Source organism: Lontra canadensis, unplaced genomic scaffold (genome assembly GCF_010015895.1).
Source record: "Lontra canadensis isolate GAN:19392208 unplaced genomic scaffold, GSC_riverotter_1.0 scaffold12, whole genome shotgun sequence".
Lineage (NCBI taxonomy): Eukaryota > Metazoa > Chordata > Mammalia > Carnivora > Mustelidae > Lontra > Lontra canadensis.
The window spans coordinates 10,932,200-10,951,328 of record NW_022631006.1 but is presented as its reverse complement, the minus strand read 5'-3'; the positions used below and the strand labels follow the sequence as shown (position 1 = coordinate 10,951,328).

The 19,129-nt window shown below is 36.9% G+C and overlaps 1 protein-coding gene across 2 annotated transcripts in view; it reads right to left on the bottom strand.

The window, feature by feature from the left end:
* Positions 1 to 518: 518 nt before the first annotated feature.
* SPPL2A (signal peptide peptidase like 2A) overlaps positions 519 to 19,129 on the bottom strand; it is a 48,342-nt gene continuing 29,731 nt past the window's right edge. Inside the window, exons 7-16 of one of the 2 annotated variants that reach the window (XM_032856495.1) lie at positions 18,774 to 18,870; positions 18,229 to 18,330; positions 17,211 to 17,292; positions 16,374 to 16,448; positions 13,624 to 13,680; positions 13,375 to 13,428; positions 12,842 to 12,944; positions 10,065 to 10,142; positions 8,420 to 8,580; positions 519 to 828 (exon numbers count right to left, since the gene is read on the bottom strand). In XM_032856495.1, coding sequence (XP_032712386.1) covers positions 754 to 828; positions 8,420 to 8,580; positions 10,065 to 10,142; positions 12,842 to 12,944; positions 13,375 to 13,428; positions 13,624 to 13,680; positions 16,374 to 16,448; positions 17,211 to 17,292; positions 18,229 to 18,330; positions 18,774 to 18,870 — 884 coding nt within the window. In that variant the 3' untranslated portion in view covers positions 519 to 753. The remainder of the gene's footprint in view (positions 829 to 8,419; positions 8,581 to 10,064; positions 10,143 to 12,841; positions 12,945 to 13,374; positions 13,429 to 13,623; positions 13,681 to 16,373; positions 16,449 to 17,210; positions 17,293 to 18,228; positions 18,331 to 18,773; positions 18,871 to 19,129) is intronic. The other variant, XM_032856496.1, reaches the window with a different exon arrangement.

Below are 19,129 nucleotides of genomic sequence, written 5' to 3'. Positions count from 1 at the left end.
ACAAATAAGGAATACCATGACAAAACTGAATGTTAGTGTAGAAATTTAAGCTACCTCTTCAAGAAAAACAGACCACTGAAAACTGCGGATTTCAGTTTCTGTGTCCTTTTAATGACTAGTTCTATATATTATGTTTCTTTATATCTGAAAAATATTTTACTATAATACATAGGCAGACTAAAGTAATTTAGATTTTCAAGTTTAAAAAAGACTGGGACTTAAAAAAAACTTATGCTACAAAAATATCCATTTATATATATTCCCCAATTATATTTTTCTAACCTCTGCAGTGAAAAGGTCCAAAATTTCATCACTGAACTGCTTTCTAACATGGTCTTAGGCAGTTATTTCTACAGAGCATAAAATCTACATAATTCTTGACAGTAAAATCTGTTCAGAAACTCACTCTGACAGAAATACTTTTATCTATTACTAGGAGTTGAAAGAAACATTTCAGTAAGAAAGTATGGGGTGGGTCAAGACAGTTCTTTAGAAAAATATACTGTATGTAACAGATCTTCAAAGTTACACAGACCATAAGCTTTTATTTAATGTGAAGGCACAATTTTAACACAGTTAAAAGCAAATGTGTTTCAATTATTTGATGTAATTGTCAGTACCAGCTCTTAAAAATATATATTTGCAAGCATATCATTGAAGATTCATTAAGATTGTCAATTCAAAAGTCAATTTAAAAAGTCAAACTCTATTCGTAGAAAATCAACTGACACATTATTGCAGGTCTACATAATACTATTGTTGAACAATCTGTTCCCCAGCAGTCACAGGGTTTTCTTCATTTGTTGCATAGTCCAGATGGTCCATCACCTAGGCATAAATAAAAAATGTCAGGAAATGCAAAATTTCAACTTGCCCTCAATATTTACTAATTTGGCCAAAGGATTCCCACTTTTTAGAAAAGACAGGGAGGGGATGCCTGGGTGGTCGAGTGGGTTAGGTGTCTGCCTGTGGCTCAGGTCATGATCCTGGGGTCCTGGGATGGAGCCCCACGTCTGACTCCCTGCTCTGTGGGGAGTCTGCTGCTCCCTCTCCAGCTCCTCCCATTCATGCTGGCTCTTTCTCAAATAATAAGTAAATCAATCTTAAAGAGACAAGGAGCACTCCATGGAACTGGGCATTCTCTTTAGAGCAATGCACTGGTTTAATGTCCACGTTCCTAAGGATATGGTCAGGGTGACATGAAAAGCCTAAATCATTTGACTCAGGGTCAATCTGATAAATGCTTTCTCTGAATCTTCCACTATTTCTATTTCCCAATATGAACTGCCCTTCATGGCAGTAGAAACTCTACCACCAAAGGAAGATATTCCCGATGCTCATTCTAGGATGTGATTCCAGGCCGTGTTCACTGTTCACTGTTAAAGGTGAAAAAACTAAAAATGACCCCACAAGTCATTGTGAGAATACCTGCTAGTTTGGGGACAGCGTAACCTGGTTGACACCTTGAACTGACTGTAAAATAATTTCAGAATGATGCATGAAATTTTGGAAATACTGTGTAACAAATATTTCTACCAAAACCAAATAAATGGAAGGAACTTAAGGTCAAATGATTCTCTGAAAATAAAATCAAGAATACATTTGCAATAGACTACTCTAGAGGAATTACCAGTTAAACTTTTTTCAGTCACTTCAGCTCTGCTCATCCATAGGCCTATATAAATTTTTTTACCTCTGGGATGAAGGCAGAAGGAAGAAGAAACTGCTTAAATGTTTTCATTGTGTTCTTCACATAAAATTACTTAGAAATAGGAAAAAGTACCTACTTAATGTCTTTGTGAAGATTGTCAAAGATTTTTAGATGAGTGATTTTCAGTACTGTGATGCACATTTTCCCTTCTTTATCAAGAATTAGAAGGAAGACCAGCAAGATAAATGTTCCTATTTTTGTAAAGTGATTCTAAAAGCTTTAGTGTTTTTTGGAAAAGGAAGCAGACAGCGGGATCATACCCAAATGGGGTCTCTGACCTCGCCAGACAAGAATACCACAAGAGCTGAGGCTTTTAGCTGACAACTGTCTTAAGAAAACAGACACAGCTTATAAAGCCCAATCCTGCCAGGACTCTATGAGTCATCTCAAGTCCCCAAAAAATCAATTCTGAGGTCCTGTATTTGCCAAACATATCCCCAAGATTAAGATAGTTACATGTTTGTACTACTTTGGGGGGGGAGGAGGAGACAAAAACCCAGTTGAGACAGGTAACACATTTATCAAACACTTTCCCACACAAAACACATGAATGTTGTTGAAGAGTTGATTATAGTCACCATTTAAATGAGGGAGAGCAAGGAGAAGCATGTAAGATATATTTAGGTCCCTTTCCTTCTAGCAGTTTAGAAATTCTGGGTGTGAGAGGTTGGAGCTGCAGGGAAAGAGAACGGAGGCAGCCTGAGCAGAATGGATGGTGGGGAAAGCATCTTGCCCTGGCACCTGTACCCTACTGAATTCACAGCTTCCACCCCCTAAATTATCACATGCCTTTTCTTTCCTAATCCTCAGGGACTTTTCTTTCCTAATCCTCAGGGACCTCAGGCACTATAATCTAATCCCTAACCATATATGTAAATGTAGTTGTTAAAAAAAAAAAAAAAACTTTCAAAATCAACTTATTAAGAAGATCTATACTCTGTATTTACTTTTCTTTACTGACTTTTCAATAAAAGCATTATAGAAACATGAATGCAACCTTGGACTAGGTTTTTAAAAACATTAACAAAACATTAACAAAATTGATATAGATAATAAAATTGGTATCGTTTTTGTAACATTTGTAAATAAGCAAGCTCAGTTTGGAAAGATGTCCTCTGATACTGGGTTGGCTTGCCTGGCATCTTCTGATAGTTCTGCTTATTTATAATTGGACCAATCTCCAGAAACACTCTATTAAAACTCTCATTAAAGGGGAGTAACTGGAGAGTTGTTGATATTAAAGCAGCGTTGTTCTAAGTATCTCTGTATTCTGACTTGTCAGTTACAGCTTGTGACTTCTAAAAATAATTAGAAGCACTAGTGACATTTAACAGAGACAAACCCACTGTTTACTGGATATCAACAAACTGAACACTTACTTCCTACCCAGAATAAAATAGCCCACTGGAGGTTGTTCCATAAATCTAACTCCTCTGATTTAGTATTAGAAACAAAAAAATCCCCTAAAATGATGATGTCTCCTAGTTGTTCTTTGTGCCAAAGTAATTAGGCTACTAGTTGACTTTTCTCTCTAGAGAAGAAACATCTTTATTTATTCTACAGTAATCAGAACTTAAGACCTTGGGTAGAATCATATGGAACTGAGTATCATAGCTCTTGAAGCAGTCAAGAAAAAAAGTTCATAGCAAGTAATAGTGTTAGTAGCTTTAAGTTATAGAATATACAACTAGGATTTCCAAATCAGTACTATTTCAGTGAAATCCTATAGAAATATTACTTCTTTTGATCAGAAAAATTCATGGAAAGGGCCAAAAGACTAAATAAAATACTAAAGTTCTTTCACAAAGTCTCTATGTTTCAGCAACAAATGGGGTATAAGAAAGCATAAAAAAGCATAAAAAGGCTATCAGGGCTAAACCATGACATTTAAAAAGTGTCTAGTGCAAAGGCCTGCTTTTTACTACCACTATTCTTGCATTCACTCCAACACCAGGCATTGGAATGAACCAAATGATTAGCAGCATAAACAAGTGTGCCATCATCTTAGATTCTGGTTTTATTTTGTATTATCTGTTTTATATTTGATTTATCAAATAGTAGCAAAAACTTTTGGCACTTGCAAAAAAAAAAAAAGATTATATATAAAGACTGTAAAGACACAAGTCTGATTTAATGCTTTAAAAGGGCCTCAATTTTACAAACCTTGTAATAATTTTGGTAATTCTATGAGGGCTGCTAAAACACAAACTTATACACATACACACAAAAGTGACTAAAGGTCAGTGGATTAAGGACTGAACATTAAAGTTGCTTTGCATGAAAAATTTCCATAACATTAACTGAGAATTTATACTACATAAAACAGTTATCAGCACTGTAGTTTCCTAATACCTGGAAGATAATAGCTTACTGAGGGAGGCACACATAAATGTCTACACTACAAGGCAGATGTTAGTAAGTATTAAAAGTACAAAGTCCAGGGGCGCCTGGGTGGCTCAGTGGGTTGAGCCTCTGCCTTCCGCTCGAGTCATGATCTCAGAGTCCTGAGATCGAGCCCCGCATCGGGCGCTCTGCTCAGCGGGGAGCCTGCTTCTCCCCCACCCCCTCCCCCGCCTGCCTCTCTGCCTACTTGTGATCTCTCTCTCTGTCAAATAAATAAATAAAAGCTAAAAAAAAAAAAGTACAAAGTCCAGGGATGCCTGGGTGGCTCAGTCAGTTAAGCGGCTGCCTTCCACTCGGGTCATGATCCCAGTGTCCTAGGATCGAGTCCCACATCAGGCTCCTTGCTCGGCGGGGAGCCTGCTTCTCCCTCTGCCTCTGCCTGCCACTCTGCCTGCCTGTGCGCTCTCTCTCTCTCCTCTCTCTCTCTCTGACAAATAAATAAAAATAAAATCCTTTAAAAAAAAAAAAAAGAAGTACAAAGTCCATAAAAAATGTGGGGAAAGGTGAACCTAATTTCAACTGAAGAACTCTTGGATATCTGCTTGGAGAAGGAAGATTCTGAGTTGGGAATAATATTAAGGCATATTTTGGAAACAGTCTGGCAATACTATGAACATAATGGAGGCAGGGGAGAGGAGGGAAAAGGTTATGACACGTTACCCTGAGAGATGAGATGAACAACGGCCTGAGGCCAGACTCCAGGGCTGATCTTCAGGCCGCCCTTACACTGGGTTGATACCTAGTCTCCCTCTCCTTTACCACACTTGTTGAGGTTCCAAGTTATACTTTCAAAGCCTCAGCCTAGACTTACTAGACTTACCTGATCTCATCCCCCTGCCCTACCAAGCCCTGTGGTAACCCACCACTATGAATTACAGATTCTCCTAACTGCCTATAGATCCAACCTCATTTTATGGATGAGGAGACAGAGTCATTTTTTTTTTTTTTTTTAAGATTTTACTTATTTATTTGACAGAGAGAGATCACAAGTAGGCAGAGAGAGAGAGAGAGAAAGGAGGAAGCAGGTTCCCTGCCAAGCAGAGAGCCTGATGCGAGACTCAATCCCAGGGCTCTAGGATCATAACCTGAACCAAAGGCAGAGGCTTAACCCACTGAGCCACACAGGCGCCCGAGGAGACAGAGTCTTAACAGACCAAGTGACTTGCCAGAACGGATTCCAAAGCCTAAAAGATACTATCTCCCACAAATGGCAACATTAAAGCTAAATTGATTTTTTGACTTTAAAGATTGGACAGAAGCAATGAGATTTCCTTTTTCACAGTAACAGGGGAATAGTTTTGTAAAGGCATTACATTCTATGACTTCTGAAAATGCTAATTTTCTTTAAAAAAAATTCTCTTCTGGCAGTAGTTTATAATTTTCTGCAACTAACTTGCCTTAAATTTCAGCATGTGTCTGTTCTTCATGTTTTAAAAAAATCTAGTGTACAGTGGGAAAATGGCTGCATTTAACAGATTTTTCCCCCCTGAGGCTTGTGATGGCTATCAAATCTTTCTGCAAATAAGTTAAAAGAATCAGATCTAACAAAGACCTTAAGTTTTAATGTTCAAACTGGGAAAATGGAAACCTAGTTAATGAACTGAAAAATAACAACCAAGCCAACAAATAAACCAAAACAAAAAACCCCGATTTCTATAAATAATAGCAAATGCACAGTGTTTATGATGTGCCACGCACTATTCTAAGCAATTTGCATATTTTATACAACAACCCTCTGAAGTAGGATGATGATTATTCCTTTTTACATTAAAGGAAACTGAGGCACCAAGAAGCTAGTAACTTGCCTAAGGTTATGTGGCTAATAATTAACAAAACAAGACTTAAACTTAGGCAGTCTGGTACCAGACTGCACACTTTTTATTACAATGTGTTATTTTATATTTTGAATGTCTTTACCTAATAAAATTATGAGACCACACTACAAAAGTGAGAAGTGTATAACTAAAGTTGTCTTAACTTTTCAGATATTTTAAAATGAATTTTCTTACCATCAATTGCTTTATTTAGTATCCTTCTCCAGTTTTCATTTCCTGCTGTTACTCAACATTATAGTCATCCTAAACTTCATTTAGTTCTTAGATGTGCCATGATCTCTTCCCTCTGAGCATTTCAAGACATGGTTCCCTCCATATGGAACACATGGCTCAGTCTTAAAAGTTTCAACATAAATTTAACATTCTTTACGAAGCCTTGCCTAAGGGGTGCCTGGGTGGCTCAGTTAGTTAAGTGTCTGTTAAGTGTCAGGTCAGGATTCTGCTCAGTAGGAAGTCTTCTTCTGCTTCCACCTCTGCCCCTCCTCCCATTCATTTCTCTCTTAAATAAATAAAAATCTTTTTTTTTTTTTAAGGGTTTTTTTTGTTTGTTTGGTTTTTTTTTTGTAAAGATTTTATTTATTTATTTGACAGAGAGAGAGAGATCACAAGTAGGCAGAGAGGCAGGGGAAAGCAGGCTCCCCACAAAGCAGAGAGCCCGATGCGGGGCTTGATCCCAGGACCCCGAGATCATGACCTGAGCCGCAGGCAGAGGCTTAACCCACTGAGCCACCCAGGCGCCCCTCAAATAAATAAAAATCTTTAAAAAAAAAAAAAAAAAGCAGTCTTCCCTAAATCACCTTTGACTGTCAAAAAATGACAAGCACTGGGTATCCTATTGCTAGCTTTCATGGCACCCTACCATAACTAATAAATACATTTATCACACTTTGTCAGTGACTATCTGCATCCTCCACTCACCTCTAACTTTCAAGAGGCCATGAGAGTAAGCCTTTTATCAACATCTTTTATCAACAGCACCTAAAATAGCACCTGGCTCACAGAACTGCTTAACTAACATTTGCTAAATGAAGAAATATAACACTATTTTAAGAAAATGACTGTGAATAGTACTTTTTGGGATGTGACTTTCAAAGGTGTGTTGTAGAACACACTTTAATTTTTAAAAATCTAAATAAATAAAAAACTCTACGTGGGTGTCCTTTTCATGTAAAAGTTATGAGCTATCTTACTCGTTTAGTTAAGAGCCTTGTGGCAAAAAAAAAAAAAAAAAAAAAAAAAAAGACTTGTGGCCATAATTCTTTGTGCACAAATGTAAGTTGAGACAATGACACTGTGAGGTAGACAGAGCAGGTATTATTATTTTAACCAAATTTCAAAGGAATTACAAGATTTACCCAAAAGAATTCTAGACAGTGCTTCTTCCAAACATAGGAGTCTAACTTTGTATGTGAATCATTTTTTGTTAAATAAAGATGATGCTACAGACCAACCAGAAGGTGGATGTGAACTTTGAACTGCTTATCTACTAACAGAATTGCAGGCATCCACCCAAAGTACTTCTGTTTTTGTTCATGTGACTACTAACACGCATGTACGAGGGCAGATGGAGGAAGGTAGTTTGTTGTAATAGGGCAAAGCAGAGCTAACTGCCTCATGAAGGGATCGATGCCACAGCCCTGACCTTTAACAGGCTGGAGTTTCCCAACGCTCTTTAATTTCAATGGAAACAAATTTAACTGGAATATCAAGAACATTCAGGAAAAGAAAGGGTTTTAACTTCAATGAAGAAAAAACTCAAACACCAGATTCTGCTATCACGATTTTCTCTGTTCCAGGGAAGTTGGTCTTGATCCATTTAAATCTGAAACGGGTACCCTATTTAATTTAGGTAGACCCATTTAGGTGCTGTAGAGAGTACATGCTTTTTTTTTTTTAAAGATTTTATTTATTTATTTGACAGAGAGATCTGAAGTAGGCAGAGAGGGGACGGGAAGCAGGCTCCCTGCCGAGCAGAGAGCCTGACACAGGGCTTGATCCCAGGATCCCGGCACCATGATCTGAGCCGAAGGCAGAGGCCTCAACCCACTGAGCCACCCAGGCGCCCCGAGAGTACATGCTTTTTATCTGCAAAACCTCAGGACTTTTACTATAAAGAACTAACGTCAGTCTCTCAGACTTGATACAGTATTATTTTTCGTGAAATCTATTTGTGTGTGGATTTGAAAACTCATGTTGAAATGCTATTCTGGTTTTCCCTGATGCCCTCCCACTGCTTCTTGGTAGCTTTGGCTTGAGCCACCAGGGTTTTGGCATCAGACCACCGTAGGGATAAGAACTGCTGAGCAGCTGGTGGACAAAGAGGTGGTAATGGTGGAAAAAACCTGGGACATCCTGACAGATCCAAGGAAACTCTGGGTCACATAAAAGCTGTGATATATATAGGCGGGTCCCAGCTGAAGTTAGTCAGTGAATTATGTCATAGCTTGGCAACTGAGATAGAAGCACATACCTGATAGCTGCTACCTTTCCAGAACTTTTTCATTTCCTTACGTCTCCAGGCAACAACTGAGGCAGTAACAAGTGTGCAAGGAACTAAATAGAGGAGGGCAGGCTGCCCCTTCTTCATCAGCACCAGAACAACAAATGTGAGTATCATGCCAACAGCATAGGCTGTAAGAAGAACACCAATTATCAGTCATTTCTACATGTTACCTGCTGCTTTCCAAAGACCACTTGCCACTTCCCAATGGCACACGGAAGAATGAGGCACAAACAAGTCAGCTTCAAGAGAATGGGAGCAGAGGGGTGGCAGTTGACTTTAGACCTACAGCTACCAAAGTGGATTCTGACTCCTTTACTGAAGTGGTGGTTTCAAATATTTCTGAGCACAATTTTTGCCCTATGACTTTTTCCCTCATTTTGTTATCTTCCTAGACAGCCATTAGCAGAGACATACCTCATTGCTTTTGAAAGTTTGGAAACTGGTTAGTGTTTCAATTATAATTACTCGAATCATTAATCATTGACAAAGACAATAATTCAAGAAATCTCCATTAACGGTCACCATTAAGGATGCTGAGTTGTTTGTTGCACATTTTAGATAACTAAAATTTGTACCTGTAGGTACTAAAATCTTTGGAAAATCTTCATTCTGATTATATACTTCCTGGACTTCTTCAACAAGGGCACACAAAACATCATCTGATCTCTCCTTGATGACTCAGCGTCTCACCATGAACACAGGATCTCAGAATATTGGAGCTAACAGAGCCTTTATAGACAGCTCAGTTTACCTCCTGATTTTAAGGACGGGCAAGGCAATGGAGGACCAGGGAAGTTAAGTGAACTGCCGAAGTTATACAGCGCAATGGACAGAGCCCTCTTACCTGCCTTTGCATTGAGTGTTCTTGTATTCTATCACACTGACTGGTGCTGGACTTTAATACATCCATGCCCTCTGATAATACCATTCTCAGTAGCCTTGAACTGCTTTTCTTATTTCCTTATAGTTATTTTTTCTTTTTATCAGCTTTTCATTCACTTAGCTATTCTTTCTTGCTGTCACATTCCTATTCCTAGTAATAACCTTCTCTCCTACTAGCATACACTTTTAATTTACTGCATTTTACTCCACTGTGGAATTGAAAACTTTACCAGAACAGTATTTAAATGGCTCTGAAGCAGGCCACTTACCTAAGAGTAAAGAACTCTGGTATGGACTTTGAGATATCTGTTTGATACGTTTAGAAGTATTTTTTGGCTTGCTTCCTATTCTCAATAAGAGAAATAGAGGGATAAATGACAATTATTTCTGCTGTCCCAGGTGAGATGTTATTGTGTCACATATTCATTTATATAAATACATTGTCAATCATATAGTATTTTAAGAAAATCTAATATTATATAATTTATTGACTAGTCATGTGCCAGATGCTCTAATAAGCATTTAAGATAGAAAATCTAATTATTTTCTTTCACATATAATTTTTTAAATCTCAAAACCTTATGATATAGGTAGTAAAGTATTATTCCTTTTTGATGGGAAAACTTATTAATTAACGCTGAAGAATCAGAGTCCAGGACTCCATACTTTTAGACCTCAACCTTTTCCTACAGACAGTACAACATAATAGGAAGACAAAACAAAAATTTACCGATTGTGGAGGAAACATAGTATACAGAAGAAGAACCAGTCTGAACATCAAATCTTCTACAATACGCAACCAAGAGGCCTAAAAAAAAAACCAAACCCACCAAACACGTTATTTTCTTAAAACAGTAACAGCAATGCAAATTCAACTATTAACTATGGCAATAATACATGCTGCCTTGTATTTAACACTCATTTTCACACCGTGAGAACATTAAGGTACCTCAAATTCTGGACAAAATTTTATATAATTTTTTTTAACTTAATGCCATTTCTAAACATTTTCCCAAACCATTAAACAGTGTTTAAAGGCATGATTTTTTTTAGCTGCTTAATATTGCATGACATGGAGAAAATTTTTTATATTTCTGTGGTTATATCTCCTCTTTCATTTATGATTTGATCAATTTGGGTGCTCTCTTTTTTTTTCTTGGTTAGTCTAGTTGAAGGTTTGTCATTTTTGTTTATGTCTTTATTTATTTATTTCTTTAAAGATTTTATTTATTAATTTACTTGAGAAAGAGAGAGAGAGCGCAAAAGCGCACATGAGCATGAGCAAGGGGAGGGGCAGAAGGAGAGGCAGGCTCTAGCTGAGCAAGGAGCCCCATTTGGGACTCGATCCCAGGACTCTGGGATCATGACCTGAGCCAAAAGCAGACGTTTAACTAACTGAGCCACCCAGGCGTCCCTATTTATTATTATTTTTAAAAGGATTTTATTTATTTGACAGAGAGAGACAAGCGAGAGAGAGAACACAGGCAGGGCAAATAGGAGAGGGAGAAGCATGCCTTCCGCTAAGCAGGGAGCCCAATGCGGGGCTAGATCCCAGGACCCCGAGATCTGACCTGGGCCAAAAGCAGATGCCTGATGACTGAGCCAACCAGGTGCCCCTTGTTTATCTTTTTAAAAAACAACTCTGGGGCACCTGGGCGGCTCAGTCGGTTACGCATCTCCCTTCAACTCAGGTCATGATCCCAGAGTCCTGGGATCAAGTTAGCTCCCTGCTCAGCAGGGCATCTGCTTCTCCCTCTCTCTCTGCTCTTTCCCCCCTCTCCTCCTGTGTTCTCTCTCGCTTACTCTCTCAAATAAATTTTTAAAAATCTATATATAAAATAAAATAACCAACTCTTGGTTTTATTCATCTTTTCTACTTTTTATTCATCTTTTCTACTGTTTTCCTGTTCTCTATTTCTGCTGAATCCTATTTCCCTCTTTCAGCTAACTTTGGGCTTAGTTTGTTCTTCCTTTTCCAGTTCCTTACATATAAAGTTAGGGTGCTTCTCTGCTTTTCTATTTTCTTGATGTATGTGCTTATCACTATAAACGTCCCTCTTGGAACTCCTTTTATTGCATCCTGTAAGCGTTTGGATATTGTTTCTTTTCATTTTTGTCAAAATATTTTTAAATTTCTATTTTAATTTTTTCTTTGATGCACTGGTTGTTCAAAACTATTTTATTTAATTTCTATGTATTTGTGAATTTTCCAGTTTTCTTCCTGTTATTGATTTCTAGTTTCATACCATTGTGGTCAGAAAATATACTTGGTATGTAATTTCAATCTTCTTAAATTTGCTAAGATTTGCTCTGTGGCCTAACCCGTGATCTATCCTAGAAAATGAACTAAGAGTTGCTACACTGGACTTTGCCATGCCAACTCACAAGGCAAAGCTGTTGGCTTTTCTCTCTCTGCCTGGCTTTACTATGTAAATGAAAGGGCTTTTGCAGATGAGCCCATACTTTTTACCCCTTCACAGGCAGTTAGTACAGAGAGACTATAAGAAAAGTAAAGGACAAACTCTTGGCTGATTAAGAAAGACTAGTAAATACTTCTAGGCTATATTATTCCTGGGCTGGGATTAAGTTTATCCTATAGATAGCCCAATGAGAATAATCCGTCAGAGAAGATATGCTATATGCTGTATTTTTTGTATCATAATTTCCTACAAGCTTGCATTCTATTATGTTTCTTCTCTTGATCATGACCTTGCCTGGTAATCATAAACCACTTTTCCTAACCCATAACTATTTTTTTAAAATAGAAGTCATAGAAAGTGCAATACATTTGGTATTATTAAATTCAACTTTTTTTTAAAAAAGATTTTATTTATTTATTTGACAGACAGAGATCACAAGTAGGCAGAGAGAGAGGAAGGGAAGCAGGCTCCCTGCTGAACAGAGAGCCAGACGCGGGGCTCCATCCCAGGACCCTGGGATCGTGCATGACCTGAGCCGAAGGCAGAGGCCTTAACCCACTGAGCCACCCAAGTGCCCCTTAAGTTCAACTTTTAAAGAGTTTTGTTACATACTTTCTTGGGCAAGTAGGTCAAACTGATCCTAGGTACTTCCTCTAAGATATTTTTTGAGCCATGGGAGATTTGGGCTTTATCTTCTACCCTTTGAAATGCTTTTTTTTTTCTGTTTTCTTCACTGATCCGAGCTCTAGCAATAGCCACAAATACTTAATAACAGAATAGGTAACTTTTAATAGATACTAAATATTTGGCAATTTTTATTTATTTATTTATTTTAAAATATTTTATTTATTTATTTGACAGAGAGAGAGAGACAGTGAGATAGGGAACACAAGCTGGGGGAGTGGGAGAGGGAGAAGGAGATTCCCTGCCAAGCAGGGAGCCCAATGCGAGGCTCTATCCTGGGACCCTGGGATCATGAACTGAGCCAAAGGCAGATGCTTAATGAATGAGCCACCCAGGCGCCCCACATTTGGCAATTTTAAACCGTCAGTATATTCTTACTGAATTGTTACAAACAACTGCTTACCTGGTACAATAATGTCTCCAAAACCCAGTATTGAAACTGGCATGAGGCACACACTCATTACTGAGAAATAGGCCAGCTTTGGTACCCTGATGACTACTGGTAACTGTAATTATGGGGGGAAAAAAAAAAGGCACTAATAAACCTCTTATGAATCTTTACCCATATCTCTTAGAAAGGGAAGGATTGATATGAGAGTAATTGTTTTAACATTTTTAAATAGACATTTTAGAACTTGAAATCAGAGAACCTAAGCTACACACATATATACTCTGAATGCACAGAAAGCTTGAAAGAAATAGATACAGTTTTGGAAAAATGAAACCCAAAACACATGAGGGTTAACAGTATTAGTCCAGTATCCCCACATCTAACCTTTTTTTTTTTTTTTTTTTTTCCTTTTTACCAAAAATAGGACTCTGGCCTTGAAACAGATTTTTTTTTTTTTAAATCTGGATTTTTTCCCCCAAAGAAGAGTCTTGTCTCAGAGGGTATGATTTAAAGTCCAATGAACATATCTGAAATACAATCCTTACTTTCTCATGGGGAGCTGAGGGTTGAGCAGTGGCTTCCACCAAGTTTCCATCATTCTAGGATGAAACCCAAGTCAATAGGTGTTTAATAATTTAGAATAACTAAGAAAAGGGCTATATTTTGTGAGAAATAAAGTTTTACAATACCTTAACATGCACTACATGACCAATGGATTACACAGGAAGGCAAAATTATTAACTGGACACACATATATACACTGACAGCCATTTCTATTTAATTGCCATCCCTACCTTTTCATTGTTTCCAAAAGGTCCAGCTGCAAGTTCAACCATGATACTCTCGCCATTCTAAAATTCAGGTGGAAGATGAAAGAAATTGTCCAATCATTTAAAGAGAACAATCTATCAGTATTTAAGAATGATTTGATCCCTTGGCTAACGGCCTACAGAAAACTGGTGAAAAATGGGCTGTAGACATTGTTCCTTAAAAAGTCTAATGAAAATTGGAGCCATCTAAAACAAAATTCACCAAGCACTTTGGTCCATTCTATTACAGGTCAACAATGATCACCAACTAGCAGATAAACCAAAAGCAGATTATTCAACTGAAGCTTTGGGCACTGATCTATACTGAGAACTAACAGCTAGCATTTTTAATAGACTATAAATTTTAAGTGCTTATAGTTAAACGATGCCATGTACTATGTGTCATTTTTAGCAATAACAATGAATAGAGACACAATACTAAAATCTTTTGTATTTAGATTTGTAATAAATATTGGTAACTTTATTTAAATGAAGATACCTTTGATCTAGCTACTCACCATCATAAGAATGAAGCCAAACTTGAAAAGACCTAGTTCTAAAGAACCTGAGAAGCTTCTCTATCCTGTCTCCTATCCAGTTTCAGCCCTGCCAGCTTTTTATGCCCCAATCGAAACATTAACCTCAGCTGAATTGTGAACTCTAAAGAGTCCTTCTAATCTTTTCTACCAGATCAGATTAGTCACTGGGAACAAATATGGAAAAAAAGATTAAAAATTCTCTAGGCAGAGAACAAAGAGCTTCAAAGACATCTTTACTATGATCCTGTATCTTTAAAATTCTGCAACTTTTTATGTGTAGGGATTGTAAATACTTTTTAGCAGACAATTAACATTTACAAAGTGACACTAGGTTAAAACTGAACGGAGGGGTGCGTGGGTAGCTTAGTCAGTTAACCATTTGACTTGATTTTGGCTCAGGTCATGATGTCTACACTGAGCTGGGCATGGAGCCTGCTTAAGATTCTTGCTCTCCCTCTCCCTTGTCCTTTTCTTGACCTCTCTCCCACTAAAAAACAAACAACAAATAAACAAAAAAACACTGAATGGAAAAAAATTTTTTAAAGGTTTTAGATACAGTTCATACCTATAGCCTCCGTGTACTATATGGGCCATATGCTATGACTATGTGCTGACTTAGAGAATGATTTTGTACACAGAATGTTTTACTTTCATTCTGGGACCCCTCTGGAGTGACTTACAGAAACATTTTTTTTTTTTTAACTAAATAAACTGATACAAACTGGGATGGCTTTAGATAGAAAGCTTTCATTAACTGACATTTTTTGTTATAATCTATAATATTAATTCTATGCTTTAAAAAGGTTACTTTTGCTCAACAAAGTCAATGACTCAAATGGCTCATCATTAAGGCACAGAAAGATGCTAGTAAAATGGTCTGGTTAGCTGTAATATGGGTCAGTTAACTATATTAACTCCTACTTGCATTTTAGCTCCCCAGTGGGGCACATCTTAGTGCCACATGTTTATGCCCTTATATTAGAAGTGCAGTTTTACAGTGATTTCTTTCACACATGGTAGGGGCTAAAGAAAAGATAAAGAAGTAATGGGGAAAAAAATGCAGTGATTATAACAGCAAATATTGAGTCAAAATAAGACTCAACATAAAATGGGGAAAGCAGGAGAACTGAGCAATAAAATAAAATAAAATAAAATACTCAGGAGATAGAAATAGGGACAAGTAGAAAAGCTGGGCAAATAATGAAGGATGACCACACTCACCCAACACCTCTCCCTTACTCTGGGAACAGCATCATTATTTTATGGAAAAGCTAATGGCAGGGGTGGGGGACAGGTGAACAAGGAGCTGTCAGCTGCTATTACTCTAACTTCATACAAAAAGCCAGTCTGGGACAAAGAACAAAATGGACAGAAGTGGAAAAGGAGAGTATGTGCCCCTAGGTCTAGTTTCTTCTGAGGCCAGCTCCACCTTTGCTTCTATACACAGGTTGGATAGAAGGGCCTTTGTGGTCTGGAAAGGTTAGATCGGGTTCTGTCAGTTCCGACCAGAAGAATTCTACTGATGGCAGAGGGAGGCTGGAATGCTAGCAATACTCCCTCACACAATGGATTAGGAACCGGAAGCACAAAGTGTGAGTGACTTGCCAGGGTAGCAGTTACAGAGCTACACTTCATGCCATCAGACTTCCAGTATGGAGCTCTTTCTTAGTCTCAAACTAGGGGTACAGAAATGAAAGCATCAATGATGCACTTTCCTTCTTTTTGTTCTTCATATTGTCTACAGTAAACATTGATTGTTTTATAACAAGAAAAGTTACTTTAAAATGGATAGGAAGAAAATTTATAGTCTCATGATCAGCCAGGAGACATTTTTCACTTAGCAGAATGAATTAAAAGCTTAAAAAAATCATCTATTAGAAGGCCAACTTCATGGGGGGGTGAGGAGGTAGGGATAGGGTGGTTGGGTTATGGACATTGGGGAGGGTATGGGCTATGGGGAGTGCTGTGAAATGTGTAAGCCCGATAAATCACAGACCTATACCCCGGGGGCAAATAATACATTATATGGTATTAAAATAATTAGAAAAAAAAAAAAAAAGGCCAACTCCAATGACCATTTTCAAAAGAGAATTAGCACATACTCAATGGTAAACATCTGCAAAATCAGTTATCTAAGAACAGGTTTAAGATTCTCTTCTTATAACATGTTTCTCATGGATTTCAAAAATATCATACCTTTGTGATGAATGGTGTTATGAAAACAAAAAACACATCATAGAGGAGGAGAAGACCTAAAAGTATCACACATGACTGTTGAAAAAAAAGAAAAAATTTAAAGGTCAAACTTCCCTATAAATGAAGAAATTATATGGTTTTGCAAATACAAATAAACATAATGAAATTTCATTTGAACACTGTTTTTTTAAGGCATTTAACAATTATTACTATTTGTAGTTTTATTCTACAAATCACATTAAAAATTTTATCTTCTTTAACACATTCTTTAAAAAAAATCACTAAATCAAAGAAATGTTCTTTGTTGATATTTTGTAAGGATTTTATGAATTTGGCATATTATAGAAATAATTAAAAATATTTTAGCTAGCAAACCAATAGTTTGCTATAGCTGGTGATTAATATTGACTACAAAAGGACAGGACAGAGCTTTCAAAGAGATGAGAAATCTTCTATAATTGATTGGGATGGTGGCTACAAAGTTATTCATTTGTACAGCTTCAATAAACTGTACTCTTAAGATGGGGTGCATTTTGCCACATGTAAATTATACTTGAATAAAGTTGTTTTAAAAAGAAAAAATTACTGGGGTGCCTGGGCAGCTCAGGCGTTAAGTGTCTGCCTTTGGCTCAGGTCATGGTTCCTGAGTCCTGGGATCGAGCCTCACATCAGGGTCCCTGTTCAGCGGGACACCTGCTTCTCCCTCTCCCACTCCCCCTGCTTGTGTTCCCTCTCTCGCTGTGTCTCTGTCAAATAAATAAATAAAAATTTTTTTTTTAAAAAAAAGGAAAAAGAAAAAGAAAAAATTATTTTAGCTTGCAAAGCAGTACACTTTACCTTGAAGTTGGGTAACTTCAGTGTTTTAATTAAATTCAGACAGAAAGCGATCCCCAAGATATCCTGTAAAATCCAAGCCCACCTAAAATCAAAAGAATACTCTACTGGTTTATGTAGTTATGCTTAGATGGGACTTTTCAAAAGAAATAGATCATTAAAGTATCATTCAGTTGTTATGATTTGACTATTTGATTAAGCAACAATTATAATGACAAAAAACCTCTCATATACTCCATATTAATTTGCTGTCCTAGTAGAATAATGACTACTACTATAACTAAGGAAAAACTGAAAGGCTACCTCAGAACATACATCTTATCTTTCATCTTTGAACATATACATGTTTCTTTTAGAAAGGCAGCTCATAACAAAAGACACTGGTGTTCACGTATGTCCAGATAGCTGGAATCTAAAGGAAATGAGAACTACGTAACATAATCTACCAGGAACTCATATGTATAATTATCAACTGAAGCCACCTTAAATTGTAAATCCTTGCTTCCAAATTTTAGGCTACAAGTGGCTTTGGGCTTTAGTAATTTTATTAATAAACCATTAAAAAGTTAAGATCTTTTTCTGGTCATCCTTCCTGCAAATGGACAGATATTTGTATATTATTTTTCCTCTCTTACAGAAAAGGTAGCATACTCTATATATTCTTTTTTCACTTAAAAATACATCCTGGAAATCACTGCATATCAGTTTACAGAGATCTTCTCCATCCTGTATAGACGCATTGTACTTCATTGTGGGATATCATCGTAAGTATATTTTGAAGCCTATTTCAAAATAGGCTTAGATATTTAAACCATAATACATATTTTCTTATCTATATGACCTTGAACCCATTAGCACAAGATCTGCTTATGAGTCTTATTTGGCTTATTTCAAGACTATGGTGTTCTGGAATAAAAGCAAAAAAAAAAAAAAATCCATAATAATCATAATGCATAACTACCAAGCAAGACACAAAATCATGCATCCTTACTCTAAAAGCAAATGCACTGAGCACTCATACCTATCTTCATTTCTAAATACAGCCCAAACAACAGCCACTGCTATGCATAGTCCAGAGAGAAAAATAAGTCGCACTTCAATGCTTTTGCCGCGAAATATAATCCTAAAAAAATAGACAGAAATAAGTTAGTCTACTCTGCAGATGAAATAACAATGTTCACTTAAACACGAGAAATGACAAATGTTAACCACAGTCACAAGAAAGCTACTAAAATATCGATTTAAAAGCCCTAAATTTAAGTACAACAAATGTTACATCCAAAATATTCATTAATTCAACAGAACTGTCCATGATGAAAATGTCCGATATCTGTGCTGCCCAGTACAGTAGCCAGTAGTAGCTACATGTGGTTAGTTAGCATTTGAAATGTAGCTAATAAGAGTGAGGAACTGAATTTTAAAATTTATTTAATTTTAGTTAATTTAAATTTTAATAGCCACATGTATGTTGGCTTACACAGAGTTAAAATACCACTCCTACTTTTCCCTGTATTGTTTTAAATTACAAATACCAACATTATAGGATTCCTTGTAAGAGATACATACGTGCATCGTCCACACGGTATCTTACGAATGAGTGCAGCTAGACAGTTGTACAGACTCATTGCTGATGCTATGCAGAAGATTGCTATCATAACATACACTAGAAAAAAAGAAGACACTAAATTATATGAGAACAGAAGGAAATGTGATTAGAAAATATTTATACACGCAATAGTAATCTAGCTTTCTTACTGCACCATGATACTTCCAATGCAGTGATCATATTATAATGTGAATTGGTTATTAAGCTGAAAATATTTAGATCTTGAGTTTTATTGAAATGCGAGTGTTTAATGTCTTGTTTCCGTTCCATTACACATTGGTAGGACTGCTTAAGGGCTAAAGCTGGCTCTGCATTT